Source organism: Vanacampus margaritifer, chromosome 15, assembly GCF_051991255.1.
Source record: "Vanacampus margaritifer isolate UIUO_Vmar chromosome 15, RoL_Vmar_1.0, whole genome shotgun sequence".
Lineage (NCBI taxonomy): Eukaryota > Metazoa > Chordata > Actinopteri > Syngnathiformes > Syngnathidae > Vanacampus > Vanacampus margaritifer.
In genome coordinates this window covers 8542955-8564254 of record NC_135446.1, presented here as the reverse complement: position 1 = coordinate 8564254, position 21300 = coordinate 8542955, and the positions used below count along the sequence as shown (strand labels likewise).

General features: G+C 41.1%; 1 protein-coding gene across 4 annotated transcripts in view; it reads right to left on the bottom strand.

The window, feature by feature from the left end:
- Window positions 1-23: 23 nt before the first annotated feature.
- Window positions 24-21300, bottom strand: part of ptprz1b (protein tyrosine phosphatase receptor type Z1b) — a 41560-nt gene continuing 20283 nt past the window's right edge. For 3 of the 4 annotated variants that reach the window (XM_077544166.1, XM_077544168.1, XM_077544169.1), the window contains 30 exons: window positions 16803-16982; window positions 14972-15123; window positions 14801-14896; window positions 14173-14239; window positions 13935-14092; window positions 13402-13549; window positions 11949-12133; window positions 11752-11878; window positions 11632-11681; window positions 11097-11546; window positions 10678-10861; window positions 10403-10588; window positions 9649-9793; window positions 9463-9554; window positions 9300-9385; window positions 7196-7216; window positions 6922-7018; window positions 6751-6833; window positions 5999-6133; window positions 5774-5905; window positions 5552-5709; window positions 5339-5474; window positions 3254-3400; window positions 2869-2962; window positions 2226-2299; window positions 2014-2142; window positions 1777-1929; window positions 1527-1669; window positions 1276-1411; window positions 24-1203 (listed from right to left, as the gene is read on the bottom strand). In XM_077544166.1, the coding sequence (XP_077400292.1) occupies window positions 1060-1203; window positions 1276-1411; window positions 1527-1669; window positions 1777-1929; window positions 2014-2142; window positions 2226-2299; window positions 2869-2962; window positions 3254-3400; window positions 5339-5474; window positions 5552-5709; window positions 5774-5905; window positions 5999-6133; window positions 6751-6833; window positions 6922-7018; window positions 7196-7216; window positions 9300-9385; window positions 9463-9554; window positions 9649-9793; window positions 10403-10588; window positions 10678-10861; window positions 11097-11546; window positions 11632-11681; window positions 11752-11878; window positions 11949-12133; window positions 13402-13549; window positions 13935-14092; window positions 14173-14239; window positions 14801-14896; window positions 14972-15123; window positions 16803-16982 (4088 nt within the window). In that variant the 3' untranslated portion in view covers window positions 24-1059. The remainder of the gene's footprint in view (window positions 1204-1275; window positions 1412-1526; window positions 1670-1776; window positions 1930-2013; window positions 2143-2225; window positions 2300-2868; window positions 2963-3253; window positions 3401-5338; window positions 5475-5551; window positions 5710-5773; window positions 5906-5998; window positions 6134-6750; window positions 6834-6921; window positions 7019-7195; window positions 7217-9299; window positions 9386-9462; window positions 9555-9648; window positions 9794-10402; window positions 10589-10677; window positions 10862-11096; window positions 11547-11631; window positions 11682-11751; window positions 11879-11948; window positions 12134-13401; window positions 13550-13934; window positions 14093-14172; window positions 14240-14800; window positions 14897-14971; window positions 15124-16802; window positions 16983-21300) is intronic. The other variant, XM_077544167.1, reaches the window with a different exon arrangement.

Here is a 21300-nt window from a genome sequence, read left to right as displayed (position 1 = left end):
AGAGACTTTGATTTTCCAAAAAGTCATATTAAAGTCTTTATTCAATCTGTTGCTATTTACATACTGCACGCATTTGTGGCTGCAGATAAATGTGCTAACTTGCTACAATTACCGGAACGATAAAAAAGCGTTAATGAGTTAAATCTATGATCCATGCGTGGAATTATCAAATAGAATCCACACAATTATACAGAATATGTAAATGGCTAGAAAAATGTCATAGAAAATATAGATACAGTAAAAACATACAGTAATTTGGCCTTTTGGTACTTAAGGGATATTCACACACAAAAAGGTTTCAGTAATATCGTCACTGTTGAAGAAAGCTGATTACTGGTAATCGATTGCTCATGTCTGATTGGGGACATACACAAAATACTGACAAAAATGTTCAATACGACAGAATTTGGATGGAATGTCTAAATGTTCATATTAGACTTAAAAAGTGCAAACAAGACAGTAGCCACCTTTAGTAAAAAGACGAAGATCACAAAACATTATTTTGGTTTAGTCAAACAGTCGCATTAGCAAAACAGCTTTTAAAGTACAAGAGCATGAATTTCTACAAAAGGCCACAGAGCCGATGGCAGGGAAGACAACAGCCTTTGCGATAGTTCCCTATTACAACTTCTTTAAAATACGTGTCAATAAAGGCTGCCAAACTGATCATTAATGAGGGAATTACTGCAGGAAATGTATTCGTTTTTATAGGTAGTCATTTGTATTTCTTAAATATTCAGTACTCTGCTTGAAGTATCAAATTCAAATGGATATTGGATAATGGAATTTCAAATTAGGCTGTGTCCATCTTATTTTTTATTTTTTTTTAAATGAACAGATGCTGAGCTGAGAACAGATTCTGGTACATTTTGTGATCACATGACTATCGTGAACTTGGCTTCACATTTTTGAAGGACGAGTCATGACGTTTATAGAACAAAGACTTTAAAGTGTGTAAAAAAAAAATACTCACAGCTCATGGATGCTTCAAAGGAGCTTCAACACTGACCTGTACACTGACCGGTACTGATATTACGTGTGTGTGTGCGTGTGTGTCATCTACATGAGTGACTCAAGGCTTTCAGCAATGTTGGTCTTCCCCAGTAGTACGGATCCGTTGGTTTCTGGACTCTGGAGGGCTCGCTGGTCCTCCTGGCTGCTCACCAGACTCAGCACGGCCCGGTACAAATACTGGTACTGCTCCTAAGTGGGGGCGACGGGTCTCTTAATGATTGCGGATTAACGAAAGGCTCACGTGTGTGTGTGAGTACTTACTATGTCATTAAACACCCCCGGCCTCATGAGGTTGGTCATGCGTGCCACCTGGTAGACGTCGACTTGCCCCTCCTCCTGCAGCTGATTGGACAAAGTGGTGAGGGCGCAGAAGAGACCTGACGTAACGCCTCCCAACCTAGACAAAAAAAATAAAGCAGAGGATCATAGTAAATATAAGTAGTCCTAAATTATTTTTGACACATTTGGGAATACTCTTCCACTTTCACACAACAAATGAGTGGCGTACTCACGGGTCGTGCACAACTGTCGGTCCAGGTGTGCGCCTGCTGTGCTCACTGACTATGTTGATGAGTTCAAAACAATTCCTAATGGGGCTGTCAGGGTTGGGCCAGCAGGGGGCGCTGTACAGACACACCTCCAGAGCATAATTGTTCTACAAAAAAGAAGATGACACCTCAGAGTTGTAACTTTTTGGACCACTTGTAACTTTTTTTTCTAACTAGACAACTACAAATGGAGAGCAACCCGTGAATTTCGTACCTGCGTGGATTCTAACGTGACGTTCTGCACAAGCACTTTGTCATCATTGGAGAGACAAACGTGCTTCTCCCCTGAATGTGACACAGTGAATCCCTCAAAGTTCATGATGTGCTCTTCAGAAGGCCGATACACGCACAAGTCCCAGTCCTCGCTCTGCAAACACAAACGTAGCGTGTAATCCGTGCATATTCGTACATTTGAAGTTGCCATCATGCACGTTATAAATAATGCACGAACCTGACAATGTGGGTCGGGCAGATGGACCACGGCGTGCGTGTTGTGCTCCCAGATCATTCGCCAGAAATCCTCCACGGTGCTGCCGAGCGGCGTCTGACTCACGATGAATTCCTTACTGTGGCGATGGCCCTGTGATGAAAAGCAAATCAAAAAAGCGGCAGGATGACGCAAACGCATCTTGAGAAAAATCACTTGTTGACGTTGTTTTTTACCAGCACGTAGGAGGCGTTGATGTAGCCTGAGGAGTTTGCTTCCGTGGCAGTTAGACAAACTCTTGATCTCTCCACTGCAAACACAAACAAAGACACATGAGCTTAACCCTGGAGAACCCAAGAACCCTTTTCTTCTTTGGAAAATTATGAATTATACATTAAATGACTGCTATACGTTCACTGAACACCAAAATATATGTTTTTTCAATTTTAACCCTTTATTCCCTAATTTAGGATTAGTCTGAAATTTGACCCTTTGGGATTTAGGGGTATCATTTCGAAAAATCAGAATAACAAAAACTGTCAGTAAACTATTTAGAATTTAAGAAAATAATCAATCAAATACACAGCTACATTGAACAATATATATTTTTTGTTTTATTTGTTGCATTTTAGCCATCTTGTCACCACCACTCTGGCTCATGTAGGTGCAATATTCATCCACTAGATGGCCCCATGCAGGGGTCAGAAGTGGCACTCTGGACTTTTGAAGTTAATTTTGTAAAAAAAAAAAAAAAAAAAAAAGGGTCTTTGTTATTTGAGTAGCAGAATTTATAGGGGCCAAATTTGACCCCATGGGTTCTCCAGGGTTAAACATGACTTGATGGTATCTTGGGGTAGTTTATGTGAACGTGAGGCTCACCAGGCATGAGCGCTCTGGCTCTGTTCCTCATCGCGTTGCCGTCTCGCAGAGCCGTGCTGTAGTCGGCGTGTTTCGCTTGCCGCTGACTGATCAACTGAAAAATGCATCGTTAGCATATCTTATTAACCCTATAACTCCAAACATATATTAAAACCCTGACGTATATCATCTGACACGTGCATTACATGGATAATCCATTAGAGGGCAGTATTACCTTATCGCTTTTCCAGCGACCTTGCAAGATCGCCCCAATTGAGAAAGGAGAGACACCTATACTTATTAACTTATTTGCTCCCAAAAACGTATGAAAACGTTTTCTTTTAAATATTGCCATGGTCCCTAAAACCATGTGGAGGGATTTGTTGACAATTCTGTCAACGTGTACCTTGAACTGCTTGTCCATGCGCGTCCGGCCTGACGCGCCGGGTGTCAGCAGGCCTGACACGTACGAGTGGAGATTGTCGCAGGTGACAGAAGTATGGCGGCTCAAAATGGCCTCCACTAAGACGTCGTGGATGAACACGTACTGCTCCTAGAGGCGAGACCAACCACAACCTTGTAAGTTTTGAATTTTCCAAAATGTCTCTGTCAACAGCGCAAGTAGCCCTACTACTGATTCATGACTTATACAGCGAGTAATATGTTGTCTGTATGCAGGTGTTGATGTAATGCTAAAGCATTAGAAAATAGTTCTTATTCATTAGCCGTCAAAGACATTTTTCATTGTTAGCATTAAGCTACCAGACTTTATGACAAAGTTATGCACTTGTTTAGGGCCCGACTGATTAATATGCCAATTATTGCCCAAAATTGAGCCAAATGGCCGATTAGTTTCCCCTTAAAACGTTATCATCGAAGAAAACCAAAGTTTCCGACGCTGTAAAAGTACCCTGAATGCTTGCGTGGCATTAGCAACTAGCAAGTGTGTAGCGCAGGGATGGCCAAGTTCGGTTTTTTGAGAGCCACTATCCAGCCTGTTTTCCATGTTTCTCTCCATTAATACACCTGATTCGTGATCAGGATCAGGCTTCTGCAAAGCGTGCTGATAAGCTGATCATTAGATTCAGCTGCGCTGAAAGAGGGAGACATGGCTTTCGAGGACCAAACTTGGCCACCCCTGGTGTAGCGTATGTTATTCTGTTGTCCCTAAGCGTCCTTTAAACTGTTTAATGACTTCCCAATTGGAGTCGCAGTAATTTCTGAACTATAAGCCGCTACTTTTTTCACTTGCATTCGACCCTACGGCTAATACAAAGGTGTGTCTTATATATCAGATTACAAGGGGGCGCACTATAAAGGAAGCCCAAGAGCCCAAATGCAGTAGAGCGAGACAATTTGCGCCCTCACTATGGAAAAGAAAGTAGCAGGAACCCGGTGTGGTAACATTAAAACACCTGCGGCTTACAGTCGGGTGCGGCTTATATGTGTAACAAACTCGAGTATTCCCCAAATTTAGCTAGCGCGGCTTATGGTCAGGTGCGCCTTATAGTCCAAAAATTACCGTAACTCTAAAACTAAAAACTCATTCTCCTGCAGCGCCTCCCCTTTTTAAAATTTTTATTTTTATTTTTATAAAAGCCCCTCAAACGCTTCCACTTTTTCACCGGCATTCCGGTGGCCGTGCTAAATACTTAAGCTAATGCTAGCACTATTACTATCAACAGTTTTAAACACGGAAACACTTATCGCTGTCTCCGGTTGGTGACAGACCTGTACAGGACGCTGTGTGTGACTTTGCAGTCCGTTCCCGAAGCCGATTAGCTGGTGCGAACAAATGTATTTATTTATTTTTAAAAGTTGGTGAATATGTGAATGCGCGGATTTTAAGTGCGCCACACCTTGTCCCGCCGCACGCATCTGTGCCCGCCGGTGTGGACTACATTGACTATAAAGTGCAATCGCACCGCCAGAAAATGTTCAACCCTCGTTTGGTGTTTAATGTACCATTAGCCAACATGTCTGCGGTGTGGGCACATTTCAGTTTATATTGTGCTTTGTTAAAATGCCAGTGCTAAATAAATATTTTATAATACTATTATAATTGTAATTAATTTTAATAATTGCAATGATACTTAATATTGGCATAATTTTTTTTTAGGTGTTTCGGTTTTCGGCCAAATATTTTTCATTTTCGTTTTTCGGTTTCGGCCAAACATTTTCATTTCGATGCATCCCTACACTCTATATTTAAATACATGCTTCGTTTTTAAAACATCGATAGCCTAGCGCTAAAAGTAAAAGTGAAGGTAAGATCCCATTCTTTTTTCTTTTTTTGAGAGAAAGAGTTAGGGTAAGATCTCATTCAAATGCTAGCAGGAAGTTAGCATCAACTTCACACAAATGCTGTGAGAAAACAATGTTATGCATTAAATATCTATTTTTAAATAATCGGCAGATTATTCGCTAATCGATACTTTTTTCTGCCAAAAATCCGTATCAGCATCTCAATCTCAACTGTGTGTTTGTTTACCTCCGTTTGAACCAGGAAGTTCCTCTGCGTCCGCACATGTTTCAGGAAACCGAGGACATTCACCGTCCCTTGATCCTCGATCTGCTGCAACATGCTGTCTATGACAATGTAGGTCCCTGTTCTCCCGACACCAGCACTGTGACGCAGACACAAAACAATCGTGATACTCTGCATTTTTCGCGAGGTAAACGCGCACAAATATGAAGACGCTACCTGCAGTGCACCAAGACGGGTCCCATTTCCTGCGTTCTGGCCCGAGAGGATGTTCTGATGAAGGACAGGACAGGCAGAGTGTATTCTGGGACGCCCATGTCTGGCCACTGGGTGTAATGATAATGCTGGACTGTGTGTTCAACTTTCCTCTGAGATGCCTGGAAAATCAGAAATGTTGTTGGTGGCCTTTGTGTAGTCAGGTTAGTGTATACGAGCGTTTACCTTATTTGTGGTATCTCTGACAATGAAAGTCCGTAGTGTGTAGTAAGCGAGGGTCCTGCTGCTCTTTAAGGTCACCTGGTATGAACCATATTCCTCCTGACCATCCTCTGGCCAGTACTGATCACATTTGGTCTGTCGGGTCAAACAGAATAAAACACAAATGGATGAATCGCGTAGATTTGAGCAAGCGACATAATCAGGAGTGCTGAAAACAAGCGCTCTCACTCGTCCTTTCTCCTTCAGGTTGGTGATCATGACGATGATGCCGATGTTCTGCTGCCAGATCATTTTCCAGAAGTCTTCCTTGCCTGCCCTGAGAGGACCTTGGGCTGCGATGTAGGCCCTCGTACGCTCATAACCCTACGGACGAAACAGATACTTCATCGAAAAAATACGCTGAAAAATTTTTCCTTGTATTTGTTTTGTTTTAAAATATGATCTATGCAGCCCCAGTAGTCTAAATATGGTATTCTGGTTAATATTGTATAAGTGGAATATGAGATAAGCAGCAAAATCCACAGGGTGGCCATTTTGCCACTTGATGTCGACTGAAGATGACATCACAGTTGCTCAGGTCTCAGGTAACAACCAATCACAGCTCAGCTTCAGAAAACAGGTGAGCTCTGATTGCTTGTTGCCTGAGCAAAATTGATGTCATCTTCAGTTGAAAACAAGTGGCAAAATGGCCGCCCCCTGAGATGGATAAAAATGGCAGAATTTTGCTTCATAACTCATTTTCAAAAAAATTAATGTTAATCAGAATGTCATGTTTAGACTAGTGAGGTCACATTATTGTCAAAAAATGTTTAAGATTGACTTCCACTTTAAGTATTCGCTATTGCGTTTTGGGAAGCTATTTTGAAAATGTTTAAGCACTTGAACAGTATTTCAAGGTACCTAGCTCGCAACGATATGAAATATGCCTTAAAATACTGTAACCTCCGTTGGAATTGTCTCTGAACAAAAACCACACTCACGTCAACAAAGTTGGCATTGATGTAGTCTTCGCATTTGCCGTCTCTGTCCAAACTGTTGGTGAGCTTCACCCTGCTGTGGTCATCTGGGATGGCGGAATCCCCCCAAAAAAGTTAGATCACATTTAGTTTGAGTGGAACTGTAAAAGAAAGCAACGCTGTATAGAGACGTACAGGCCAGGATGTTGATGTATCTGTTCTTGGATTTGTTCTCGGGTTGACTGGAGCTGTCGGCGGTGATGCCCATGTCCACTGTGCATGCTTGCACCTCCTGCAGCGCAACACAAAATATACACACACGTTTCAGTGTGGCGATGAGGGGTTAGTGCTCAAAGTCCCAACACAATAAAATGTATCAGTCTCAAGAAAACATACAGTAGTAGTATGTCATGAGCAAATGCATACATTGTCAGTAAAGTCAACTTCAAAGCGGTGTCGAGCGTCTTACCTCATAGGATTCTTTCACAATCTAATGGAGGGTGGAAGTGAGGATGCAGAAAGCACAACGATGGCGGTGGTGAAAGGAGAGTTGGGGGGCAGGAGGGTGGTGACACACAGGCAGACAGGGAGTCAGTGCAGGTACAGGTACAAGGGGCTCATATACACACAGAGAGGTTGAGCGCCAAAGCTGTGATCCCCCCATTACGACTGTGATGTTCTCTCAAAGTTGCACATTTTAGTGCTTATCTGTTACAAAGGGGCCAAAAGACAATGGCACTTACAAGAGGGCAATCAATATTCAGTGGATTTCCTGTCTCTGTGTGTTACATTGGAGGTTCATGCTAGGAAACAGAGGGGACTGATGCCATGCAGATGCACCCGTTTTGACACCAATCCAAGAAGCAAATTTAGACTTAAATTTAGTCTTAAATTTCAAGTACCAACAGTACTAGTTACAAGAGGTATCGACGAGGTTCCGAACATCCCTACTAGTGATGACTAGTAAGTTTGTGGGGATCACGTAGCACAGGGCTCTGGAGCCACATGTGGCTCGATAGTCCCTCTTTCTGTGGGTCCCTTTATTTGTGGCTCTCTCTATAAAAAAAATTTAGAAATTAATTTGTTTTTTACATATTTATTTTTTTAGATTAAATATTCTTTAAATGAATTGATTTAGATTTTTTTTAATGAATAATTAAATATTCAAAAAATTACACCGAAAAAAAGAGATGAAAGGTAGATGAAAAAGTTATGAAAATAGAAATAATAGAAAATGATCGTAAAATGTCCATGGAATAGTTAAAAATGTCAGAGAATCAAAAAAAAAAAGCCAGAAAATAAAATAATCAAAAAACAACCATAAAATATCCAAAAATAAAAAAATAAATCCCAAAAATTACCATAAAATGTCTTTGGAATTGCCAAAAATCTGAACTATTTTTAGAAAGGCAGAAAAGAAAATGTTAAAAAGGTAGCTATAAAAGTTCTCAACAATTACTATAAAATGTCCACGAAATTGCCATAAAAGTCAGAAAATTGAAAATATGGAACTTTTTTCCCCAAAATAACTTAACAGTAAGCTTTTTATTTTACCATTTATGACTGAAATGCCTTCTAATTAGTAGATTAACACCTTAGCTGTTCACAATGGGTACTCCTACAAGCCTGTGGCCAAAAGTTTTTAAACTGGAATCGGGTTAGAATTTCCCGCGTCCTGTTTATGGATGTGACGTAATGTGAGTGATGTGTATGTGAAGAACGGTATGTGCAGTTTCATTTTTCGTCAGCAGGTAGCAGTAGCGATACGAAACGGAATATTCTACATTAAGTAGCTTTAAGAAAAGGCTAGAAAGAAAATGTTCAAAAAGTAACTAAAATATCCAAAAACAAAAGAAAAAATTCAGAAAATTACCATTAAATGTCCACAAAGTTGCTGAAAATGTAAGAAAAATTATAGCAAAAAATGCAGAACAAATTGTCAAAAATAGCCATAAAATGTCTTTTTTTTTAATTAAAGGAAGAAGAGAGGCAGAAAATTGTCATAACGTCCATAAAATTGCCCAAAAAACAGAAAAGTCTAAAAATGCATGAAAAACGAAGTCTGAAAAATTACACCCACCCCAAAAAACAAAACAAAAAATCTGAAAATTTTACAGAACAGAAAAGTCTAAAAATGCATGGATAACGAAGTCTGAAAAATTATCCCCCCCATCCCCACCAATAAAAAAATTAAATAAAAATGGAAAATGAAAGAAAATGAACATATGTATTGGATGCTGCATACTTTTGTGTTATCGTGCAGCTCTTATTAGCTCTTTTGCGCTCAGTACATTAGACTAACCCTAACACGCAGTTTCCTTCATCACAATGTTTTACCGCTACAGACAGATTTTTGGTTATATATTTGACCTAAAATGGCTGTTTTGACAGGAAATGTTTCTGACCCCTGATGTAGCACATCCTTTTTTGCTCCCTTGCTAAAAGATTTTCCTAAACAGCATGATGTTAGCAGATATGAAAGTGTGTTATTAAAAAACTATGAAGTCTGCCTCTAATAGCTCCACGCACAAAAACAAAACAAAGTACAGTACAGCCACAGACATCACACACACCTCAAACTCCTTGGAGAAGGTGCTGGTGTTGTGGAGCTCCATGACGTTCTTCACAAACTGCTTCACCGTCAGCGGCTCGTGACCGTCTGGCACACAAGGCGAGAATGGAACTCCCATTTCAAATAAGAACAGCCATGTTACGAGGGACTGGAGTGAAGGTTACCAGTGGCGAGCAGCAGAGGAGTGGACGGAGCTGATATGACTTTAGGCGATGTGCTGTCGTCGGGGTAGAAGTTAGCCGTCTGGAAACAGTTTCTGTGACATGAGCGAGTCAAAAAAAAAAAAAGAAAGACGGATGAACAAATGTGATGTTGGTCAGCGGGAGGTTAGCTTGTGTTGTGATGTGTACCTCCAGTAGACCAGAATGCCCACCAGCACCAGCAAACACAGGATGGTGAGAGTGGAGACGACAGCCAGAGGAATGATGGTCCTCTTCTCCCTCTCCACAATGCCGACCAACCCCACGTGAGATTCGTGACTGCTGTTGCTTCCCTCTGATGTTTAGAGAGAAGCAAAATCGTGTCGAGCTTTAAATGTGAAAGTCAAAGGCGAAAAAAGAGGAGCTTCATCACTGCAAAAAAAAGATTTTTAAGAAAGTAAAAAAAAAAAAAAACTATTTCTGGAAAAATGTTCTCATTTTTAGTCTAAAAGAAAAATAATCTTGAAAAAGAATTTTAGCATTAGAAAATTGATCTCAAATTAATGAAAAATATCTAACTTTTTCTTATCAAGACATTACAGCTAATAAGAAAAAAAATCATAACAACCTCAAATAATAGCTTGATAATGGGAAAAATATCCACTAGAGGGCGCACTTGAGTTACACAAAGGACTAATCTCACTTTCAGAAGAAAATATCCCACTTGAGAAGGTTAAGTGGATCCAAGCAGACAATAGAGACTGATGCCAACAAAACGATTTGATGAAAATCAGGCACATTGACAGTAATTTGTGATAAGCAGCGAGGAGCAAACTCTGTAGCATTACCAAGGTCAAGCTATTAACTGCATTCACTGAATAAATAAATAAATCAAACCCACAATATTGTCAATTCAATATGTAATTCTAAAGGCAGGAGAACACACGTTCAACTCGTGTTTTACCGTTAAACATGGGCTGGGTGGTGTGCATGAGCACCCTGAGGAGAGACGAAGACGTGAACGACTTGTAGACGCTGTCGGCGAGGGTGTTGCTGCCGGTCGCCGTCCTCTCAGGGATCCAAAACCAGGTGCTGGTTTCTGGAGGTTTGTTCACAGGTGAATCGCTGTCCAGAGAGGACTCGGTGGTGCCTGAAGGAAGAACATGCTGATGAGGAGGACCGCTGATATCATATTCAGAGTAGTTGAGTTATGTTAAACCTTAAAATCTTGTAGTTAACCTGGCAACGTAACAGCAGATCCCAGTGAAGAGGAAGTGGCCATTTGGGATGAATTGTTGATGGAGTCTTCATAGAAAACATCGGTGACTTGGATGTCCTCCACAGAGGAGGGGAAGAGGTCCGACTCTGGAGAAGCGAGGCCACCTTCACTCTCATTTGGATCTGTTGGGCTGGGATCTTTTGACTGGAACGCAAAAATGATCACGACATGAGTAGATTGCTCTAGAGCAGTAATTCTTAACCTGGGTTCGATAGAACCCCGGGTGTTACATTGCTTGGCCTATCTGTGCCGTAGGGAATTTGGTGCGCTGTTGTGATGTGCAATATGAATTCACATGTATAACGGAACGTATGGTGTTCCACAAGGTTCAACTCTGGGGCCTCTGCTGTTTTCACTGTTTTCATTGAATGGTGACTACCTGATGCGGCAGAGAGGCCTCTTCTGTGATTTGGCGGCGGACGGTAGGCTGAGTGTTAGGCGCAGAAACAGGGAACAGGAAGCCCGGCTGCTCGGTTATGCCAGTTACCCAGATTGCACCATTGCCATCCAAGCCGCCGTGGGTAAATATCCGTTGCGTTCGACTTCTTCGCCCGTCATCAATCTGGTTTTTGCTCGCGTCGTCACTTTTTGACCTGTTGATTTTTTTTTTCACATTTGGATCGAGCCGTGTTTTCTGTGTGGGGGGCTCGGGAGGAGCAGGCTTTGGGGTTGACTGAGTGGCGACCTGGACCGGGGGGATCTGGGTTGTTTGCATCCGAGGGTGGTGGGTGGGTTGGTTTTGGTAAACTCTGGTCTGCTCTGCTGGGATCTCCTCCACTGGACTGTGATCTACTGGCGTCAAACCTAGAGGATTGGGATTCTCCGGCTTCTGCCATTTGTTGAAAAAATAAAATAACACAATTAAAAATAGAATATAATAAAAATAATAAATAAGTTCTAAGATGGCTTTTTACCTCTTTGCTGCTTTTAAAGTCTTTGGAGACATCAGGAAAGGTATCACTCTCTAGAAAGGAATCATAAAAACATAAATGTGTTGTAGGAAATTCAAATATGTGCTCTTAGTGTGTTCGTACCGGGATCCTCTAACGGCATGTCCACTATAATTTGGTCGCTCCATCTTCCTCCAAGTCCATTGGTGCAAACAGCCACCACCTGAACCACGTAGCTGCTATTGGCCAGCAGGCTGGTGATGATGGCTCCCTATAAGAAAGCAAATTCAATTGAAATATAAAAGTTGAGGATGGACATAAACAAACATATACACACGTACCACATCCTGATCCCCGTCAGTCCTGTACTCCTGCTTTCTCTGGTTTTGCCCTTGCAACCTCTCATAGGTGACCGTGTACCAGTCGATGGTCGTGTCATAAACCACGCGGGGACGCTCCCATGTCACGACGATGGTCGTTTCATTCTGGGCATCAGCTTGGACATTTTCTGGTGGCGAACTGCAGGCTAGAGTCGAAGAGTGTGGAAATTATTTTAGGTACAAATACATCAGAATACTAAAGCTGTGCTTGACTAATATATATTGATTCAATTTATTTATAAAAAACAGATGGATAAGAAAAAGCTTGGCAAAAAGTGGTCGGTGCGTGAGCGGCACACTTTGTTACAGGCAGAAGCGCCCTTTTCGGAAATACTGAATACTTTATTTCAATTTCAAAAAGAACTGCAGAATAAATTGAGAGGGGAAAAAGGGGGCCCGGATCTACAAAGTCGAGCTCCCTGGCAACCTAAAAGAGCTGCTTCATATTTCAGAATTTGAATTTATGCAGACGGCGAGGATAGCGTATTACAGCTTTTGATGACTGCCACTGTGGGCTGACCTTGGTGGACAACATTATGCTGAAAGCGGATGCAGGTGCCTTTGTGGCCTCCCTCAATATACTTTCTTCTAAGCGCAGGTAAAGGACCTGCATTGCATTCACACACGAGACAGAAATGTGCACAGCAAATCGGTCAGTGTTAAATTTCCAGTGTTCGTTCGAATATGCAGTAAGCAGTGTTGTTTTTTTTGTTTTTTTCTGGAGAAAGAAAAAAAAGAAAAAAAGGAAAAAGAAAAAAGAAGAGAAAAAAGAAAAAAGAAAAAAGAAAAAAGAAAAAGAAGAAAAAAACAGAAAAAAAGAAGAGAAAAAAAGGGAAAAAAAGGAAAAAGAAGAATAAAAAAAAAGCAGTGTTGTTTTAACACTGTCAGAGTAAAAATTGAGTGTTGGGGTGGATGTTGGGTGTAAATCTGAATAGCTCTAGAGTGTTAAATTGACCACACCCTCATTTCCAGGGAAGGACGAACTTTCCAATTTTGCAGCGCGCTGTCGACATCTCAATAGCGAGTGTGGGTTCGATCCCAGGCCAGATGCCAAGTCATCAGTCGTCAAAATGTAAAGCGCTTTGAAAGCCTTGTAGGAAAGACGTAGTAAAGAAGTAAAGTACCTTTTACCAGAGTAAAGTGTAGTTTAAGTAAACATTTTAAAACTGACACTAGTGCTAGTACTTTCAACACTACTCGGTGTTTACCAGTGTAGATTTGTAACATTATACAGTGTTGGAGTAACACTGCTCAAGTGTGAAAAAAGTAACACTTTGAAAAGTGTCAGCTTTACACTCATTGGTGTGGACACATATAAACACTTTTCTAGTGTTCGATTTAACACTCTCAAGTGTTAATCTAACGCTGCCGATTTTGCTGTGTGAGAATGCGTTTGGGGTCAACCCTGACTCACTGGGAGTGGGCACGTCCTCAACTCCCGTGTACGAGGCAAACACCTGCCCCATGAACTGCTGCTGTTCTCGGAAATTATTTTGCAGGTAATCGGTTAGCATCACGTAGCCCGCCTGCTCCACGGTCATCACCTCACAGAACACCTCCAACTGCAGGGAGAAGCACAGCCACAGGAACACAAAACAAATATGTGTCTCTTGTTTTGATACCCATGGCAAAGTAAACACTTTGTGTAAAGAGGCTTGCGTTAGTGCCAGGCGAATAGAGACCACCGCTCTATTTTTAGTTGGCTCCTATGTGCCCATGTCATGCCTTGTCACTCTCATTTCCATCATGCAAATGCGCATAGCGACACATATGGCTTGTGCTATAAACGACCCCTGCGATGACCTCCGCGTCTTTCTACAGTTAGCATTTAGAGGCGATTAGCAGAAGACAAGAGCTTCCATTTGAGGGCTGTTATTTTGTCAAGGATGAATCTGAGCATACTCATGGTTCTCGTTTAATTGTGTACTTCACTTTGTGGCTACTCACCTGCGTTTCCGATATGGCCACGGTGTGTTTAAAGACGATCCACTCGACCGTCTCCGTGCAGGGAGGAGAAGTCAGTGAGCCGTTGTAGATGTAGTATTTGGCGGTGTTGTTTGGCAGCAAGGACTGCAAGGCCAAGGCTTCCATTGAGCCACTTTTACCTGCCCGGCAACAGGAAACAGTAAGGAACCACTTCCCACATTTTGTGGAGAGAAATCAAACATTTTTAAAGGGGACTAACCAAATCGACTAACAGTGTTGACAGCATCGATGACAGGATTGAGGTTCTCGTTGTCATCCAAGCTGGTCTGCAGACATGCACTTCCTCAGTAAATGTACTCTATTTAAAGGGGAAGTCAACCCCCCCCAATTTTTTTGGACAATAATATGTTCTATGCAGCCCCAGTGGTCTAAATATGGTATTCTGGTTAATATTGCACTAGTGGAATATGAGTTAAGCAGCAAAATCCAGCCGTTTTTATCCCTCTCATAGGGCGGCCATTTTGCCACTTGCTATCGGGTGAAAATGACATCACAGTTGCTCAGGTCTCAGGTAACAACAAATCACAGCGCAGCTTCAGAAAACAGGTGAGTTCTGATTGGTTGTTGCCTGAGCCTTGAGCAACATTGATGTCATCTTCAGTTAACAACAAGCGGCAAAATGGCCGCCCCCTGAGATGGATGAAAATGGCTGGATTTTGCTTCATAACTCATATTCCACAAATGTAATTTTAATCAGAATGCCATGTTTAGACTAGTGAGGTCACATATAATATATTATTGTCAAGAAATGTTTAAGGCTGACTTCCACTTTAAAGCGGAAAAGCCTTACTGCCAGCGCAGAGGCAGACATCAACATGTTGACTTACCTCAAAGAGCACAGCTAATGCCGCAATCCTGCCTCCCTCCCTGATGGCCTCTTCCAGACTTCGGTAGGCATCTGGATCATAAGCGTAGATTTGCATCTGGAATACATTCAGAAAGTTAGCCCAAAGCGTGGGTAAGGGCAAACACATCAGTGGAGAGTTTGTTTTGAGTACTTCAAGAGGGTATTTCATCCCATTGAGGCTGTGCTCAGATCCATCTGAAGTAGCATTGCAGCGCCCCCAGTGGAAGGCGATGGTATCCACATGGAATCTGGAGCTCAGTCCACCTCCGCTTATGTAGAAGTCACCATCCACATTGATAGCCACTAAAAGACACGTACATGCACTTTAGTGGGTGTAACAAGTACAACACACCTGCTCCCCATTTATAGTTGAGACTAGGGGTGTGCCCCAAAAAATCTATTCTCATTTAGTACGATTCAGAATCAATTTTAAATGTCCCAAAATTGATTTCATTTAAATTACTTTATACTGTCTTGCCCTTTGTCTGTGTGTGCCTTTATTTGGAGCGCTGTTCATGTTGTACCCGGTTTGGCCACTGAGGGGCAGTGTGGTTCCACGCGGTCTAATACACAGTTTTAAGTTGGAGCCACATTAGAGAGTAGAAGGAAAAAGTCACGATCAAATTATTCCAATTTAAAAAAAAAAATTATAACGTGGAGTCATTCTTATGAGTGATAAAAGTGCCGCGACTAGCGCGCTAATTAGCATTAGCGAGTCAGACTGGAGTAGGTCATTACAATTCCTTGCACATCTAAAGATTGAAGCAAAAATCATTTCGAATCAAAAATCGTTCCCAATCGAAAATCGATTGAATCGAATCGCAGGCACAAAAATCGGAATCGAATCGTGAGACATTCAAAGATTCCCACCCCTAGTTGAGACCTTGTAACACTAGCTGGGGAGGGAAAGTGGCTAATTGGGCACAATTTTCACTTAGGGGTGTACTCACTTTTGTTGCCAGCAGTTTAGACATTGTGTGTTGATTTATTTTATGGGGACAGTAAAAAAAAAAAAAAAAAGCAATTGTAGACTCTGTGAGATAGTGGACATATAACAATATTAGGTCCTCGCAATCAAATGAAATCAAATCCAAAAGTTTTATCGAAAATGCTGCATGTGATGTGGTTGTACAACTGCGCCTCTCTTGTATTAAATTGTGCATGCGTGCCTAATAAATTCCAAGTAGCTCCTCTAGGATATTAAGTCCTAACAGGATATGAAATAGAGTTAAGTGAGACTGTACGGCTCATACATTATTCTTCATCATGCTCTGCATCGCTACCTGCCCCGATGTCTAATTTCCTTCCCGACTTTAGAAAGCGAGAGAGAAAGAGATTAAATCAAAGGATTTCGGATGTATAGACAGTGCCTGCACAGTGAGATTGCTCCGACAGGATTCATGTGTTTATCAGGCAAGACATCCGTCGTTACACGTTCCCCCTTTGCCTCGATTTTTCATGAGTGCAACTTCTCGCCTATACATTCTAGCCTCCAGCTCCTTATTGACTCTTTTCTTTAACTCAGCTTCATCTCTGCCTCTTGACATTGATCTTTTTTTTCCCTTCTCCACACGCTCGCTCTGTAGTGTTGTGCCTCTGGCTGCTTCTCCCTCAATGACTCCTTTTCTCTCCGTTCTTTTAAATCCTCACAGCTCCTCTCCTTCGTTAACCCCCGTGTTGTGAAGGTTTTTTTTTTTTGTTGCATCTGGAAAGTTAAGCTTCTTTCCTTATCCAGGGATTAAGATGTTGTGTTTTACAGCAGTTGAATGATATCAGATTTATTTCTAATGATTGAAATGGACAGCAGACATGTTCTTTTTCTTCTTGAGTGGAATATCAACGAGAATGCTGGACTAAGAGCTTTGGAAAATATTCTATATGAGTGTTGCTCAACCTTTATTGCGCCATATACAGCAAATGGTCACAATAAAGTTGTGAAATTAGACTTTAATTGTGAGAGTAATTGAAGAGGAACGTCAAACCTGTTTTCCCGTTGTTGTGAATGGTGGTGGACTCCGCCATGAGCCGATCCCAGCCATCCAGTCGCAGGTTCTGGTACTGACGTCGGACCTGCGTGAACGTCTCGTCGATGTCCACTGGGGACTGTCTGGCGCTGTTACAGGATGGGTACTTTTTACCCCAGTTACGCTGGTTCAGGGCACCTGCACACAAATTTCAAAATGTAAAAAAAAAATGGTACGGTTGAGGTCAAACTGATTTGGCCCCCGGGTGCATCTAATCTATGATTAGGATGTGTGTGTTTATTCACTCAAGACATGCAATAATGTTCGACAAGACACATAGACTGAATCACTTGTTACATGGTGGGGCCAATTTATCGGGATTTCACAGAGTTGTGGGTCCAACAAGTTTAGACCTCTTTTTGAGGGTCACAAATTGGTTTTAGAGTTTAGGTTTGAATTGGGTTATGTTTGAGGTTAGGGTAAGGAATGGGGGTAGGCAATCATTTTTGATGGTTGGGGTTAAGGGAAGGGGCTAGGAAATGCATTATGTCAATGAGATGGCCCCACAAAGATAGCACCGCGAGGATATGTGTGTGTGTGTGTTTTTCTCATGAATAATGGAACAAAATGTGCAGCACAAGCAAATTTGCAGCCAAACTCATGACACACAAAGTCATTTATTCATGACAAATTGTTCCTGATAGAGTACATGTACACGTTCAAACAACACGTCATCCGACATACAAAATACATCGATTCAAAGTGTAACTAGTTTAACCTTTCTGTGCGGCAAAATGTTGCATTTTGTACGATGACTAAGCATGTGATGTAAATCCGAGCAATTTCATTTCATATTCCGCCCCACAAAAACTTCACAGCAGATTCAAAATTCTCATAGAACTACTGTCAGTCAGAGGCTAATAGAAGTGTCGGTGTGGGAGGTAAAGTAACAGCTCGGAAAGCTTGCGTCAGAACCACAACTGGGAATACGGAGCTCAAGAGTGTGTATGCGGACTGAAGAGGTGCGCTGTGATTACACAAATCCAGTTATTAACTTATTCACTGCCATTGACGTCAAAAATTCATTTGAACTATTTCTATTAGTTTAACATTTTTTCCCACTTTTGTTAACAAGAGTGTGAAAACCTTAAACAAAAAAAAAATTACATTTAGAACAGATATAAAATGTGTGATTAATCGTGAGTTAAGTAGTGGAGCCATGCGATTAATTACGAAAACAATTGAATCGCCTGCGCCCCTCATTTTTAATCATCTTCTTTTTTTTAAAGTATTTTTACATTTTTTAATAATCTTTTCTTTTAAAAAAAGAAAATATAGCAAATTAGGGGTGTTAGGCGATATTTTTTTTAAAAATCATTATTAATCCCATGACTTCAATAGTTAACTCACGATTAATCACAAATTTTATATCTGTTCTAAATGTACAATAAAAAAAATTCTAGGTTTTCATACTCTTGTAAACAAAAGTGGGAAAAAAATTTAAACGAAAAAAAATAGTTCAAATGAATTTTTGACGTCTCTAGCCGTCAATGGCAGTGAATAAGTTAACGTGTATGGCGCATGTAGTTTATTATAGTGGTGAATGAATTACACACTGCTTAACCAGAGTGTGTTTTTCTAGGATGCAATGAGGACAACACACTTAATGAAGTCTGAGATGATGGTTTTAGAAAAAGAAAAAAAAAAACATTAAATATGGCACATTCAGGTAGCGAGAAAAAGGATGAAAATATATCCCCCAAGGCTCACTGAAATTTTCTTCGCTGTCAGGTACCGAAATTAAAATGAATGAATACGCAATTTACATTCGATAACCCTGACGTCGGGAGTCTGCGGGGGATAGCAGTGTGATAATACTGAAGCACCAGGAAAACTTTTGGGAAGACTGATCCCTCCCATGCAGTTAAAGTGGTCAGGACTGAAACCATTTTCGCCTTCTGGTGCTCCGCTCATCATTTCTGCTCACTCTGCTGTAGTGAGCGGAGAAGTGGCGATAAAGAGGATGAGGCTCCGTGGAGCATAAAGGGAAGCAATGAGCGAGAAAAACGGTGGCAGAGGACGGCGTGTAGTGAAGTCACAGTGAAATCAAAGCGCAATTTGGATGTCTGATGATAACACATGCAAAGTGAAATGATCTTGGAACCTCAAGTACATTATGATCCAGTATCAATAGGGTTGTTGCTTTGACAACAATAACTACAAATTTGATGAACCGTAGCTTAGAATGTGACTAATTTTAGATTTATTTGATTATTTTATTTATTATTTTATTTATTTCTATTTTTTTATTATTATATTATATCATACATTATATTACATTATTGTTATATATTATTTATGATTTATTTTATTATTTCACCGATGCTATCCATGAGCCTGTCTATGGAGTTTTGCATTGTGTTTAGCATTAAGCTAAGATGACTTTCGCAAGGCAACCTAAGGCGAACCAATATGTAATTTTCCTAGTTCAACAGTGAACTTCATCAGCTTGAAGCTTATTTTTTGAATAATTGTTCACTATCTACCATTTTTTTATTTTTTTATTTTTTAACGTGGGATCTTAAGTTTTCACTCTTCATAACCTGAAATCCTTCTCAATCTACAACTCTGGGCTTTTGTTAAAAACAAAACAAACAAAAAACTGTATTTTGCCATTTTGTTGAGAGGGATGTTTCTGGGCGAAAGTTACCCCTTCAAAATCTAGTAAGTCACTTTTTTTTTTAAATAAAATGTTGTTTCAGTGTCCTTAGTAGGCTGTTTAGGTTAGAAAATAGAGAAAACTCAGTTTATTTGGTTAACTTAATACAACTCAAAGCAAAATACTGAACACGCTTACTGAATGAATACACAATTCATACAGAAGTGTTTTCAACCTTAATGATACACAATGAACATGCTGAAGTATAGTCTCTCGCCTCCTGCCCACGCTTTAACCAATTAGGCTCCCTCGGATGACGTGCACACGTAGCAAAAGTGCTAATTTCACCCTCTGTGAATAGGTTCAGCCCTGCTGAGCCAGGGAGCCATTCAGAAATACATGCAAGATTATTGAGTTAAATTATGTAGGGCTCAACTTTTGGGGGAGACTGTCTGCTTCTGTTTGCCTCAACCCTGGCAAAAAATAGCCGAATTCTTATCAAATATTAAAAGCCCCAACGTCGCTGCTGGAGCTGTTTAAGTGAATGCTAAAACTTTTGAATATGAATTACATCGAATCACGGGGAAAACATCACAAGAAGTTTAACCTCGTTTCATGCTCGCAGGTTCTCCCTTTTGAAATTAGCCAGCGCTTTTCATTTCTGGCTTCATTTCTCATTCAAATCAAATGTTACATTTTAATATGATTATCAGACAGGATTTTGGCATGTCATAAAAATCGAAGGAGATTCTTTATTCAGCATTTAGAATGATCATTGAAAATGATTTCCATGCTTGCAAAAGAGTTACGATTGCTAAACCATTGGGCGTACGTCCTCACCTTGCCAATCAGAGTACAGTATTCATATGTCTTCTTATAATTATTTTTACTCGCGAGTGCCTCTTCATGGCGACGCATTCACATTGTTTGACATAAAAGAGTGAGCCTAAAGCTGACAAGACGGAAGCGACGCACCCACGCAGACGCAAGGTGACAATCTATATGGAAGTGTTTCTTCTCAGCATCGTCTCGACACGAAAACATGTCAAAAGAATAACCGAGACAAGACGACGCAGTAGATTGCATGTATGAATATTAGATGAGCGATAGGGTTCAATATTTGCATACTTACATGCTACTTGCTAATATGCTAGCGGTTTAGAGGCTGGGGTTGGTCCATCAGTGTCAAGAAAGTTTTTTTATTTTTTTATTTTGTATTTGTATCCAATTTTAACCATACGAACTTCTACCTCAATTTATTTTTAATGTCTATTTGAATTCATTAGAGATTCTGCATCCTTGATTTTACCACGGCGACTACGGCTTTAACCTCGTCTTTGAGCAGTAATTCCATTACCTTTTGGTACAAACGAAAGCTGAAATTCGCCAATTTGTATCAGCAGGTACAAAGCGAGAAAGCAGAGCAAGCACACAAGGAAGCGGCGCATGTGTGCGCACACCTCGCCATCATTAACCCACGTCTGAAACAAGGCTCCGGGAGCAGCCTCACCAGAATACTTAACAACTAGAGCAGAAGAAAGGCCGGCCTCAAGTATTTGGCGACTGGGAGAGCGCTGGAGAGCCGCGAACATGTGCGTGCGGGAAAACAGACACGAGCAGAGGCGAGGAGGGAGCACGCCGTCGAAACAGCTCGCGGGCGTCTTCGGCTAAAATATTCAAGGTGGGATCTGTGACGGATACAAGACAGGAAAGCTCTTAAAAGTGAAACAGAAGGAAACAACATAACAAGCCCGCTATGTTGTGTCGGAAGCGCTGTAGGGCTGAGTGGGTGGTACATTTTTTTTGGGGGGGGGGGGCTGTCCATCGAATGCAACTCTCAATTTGACTCACCGTGCT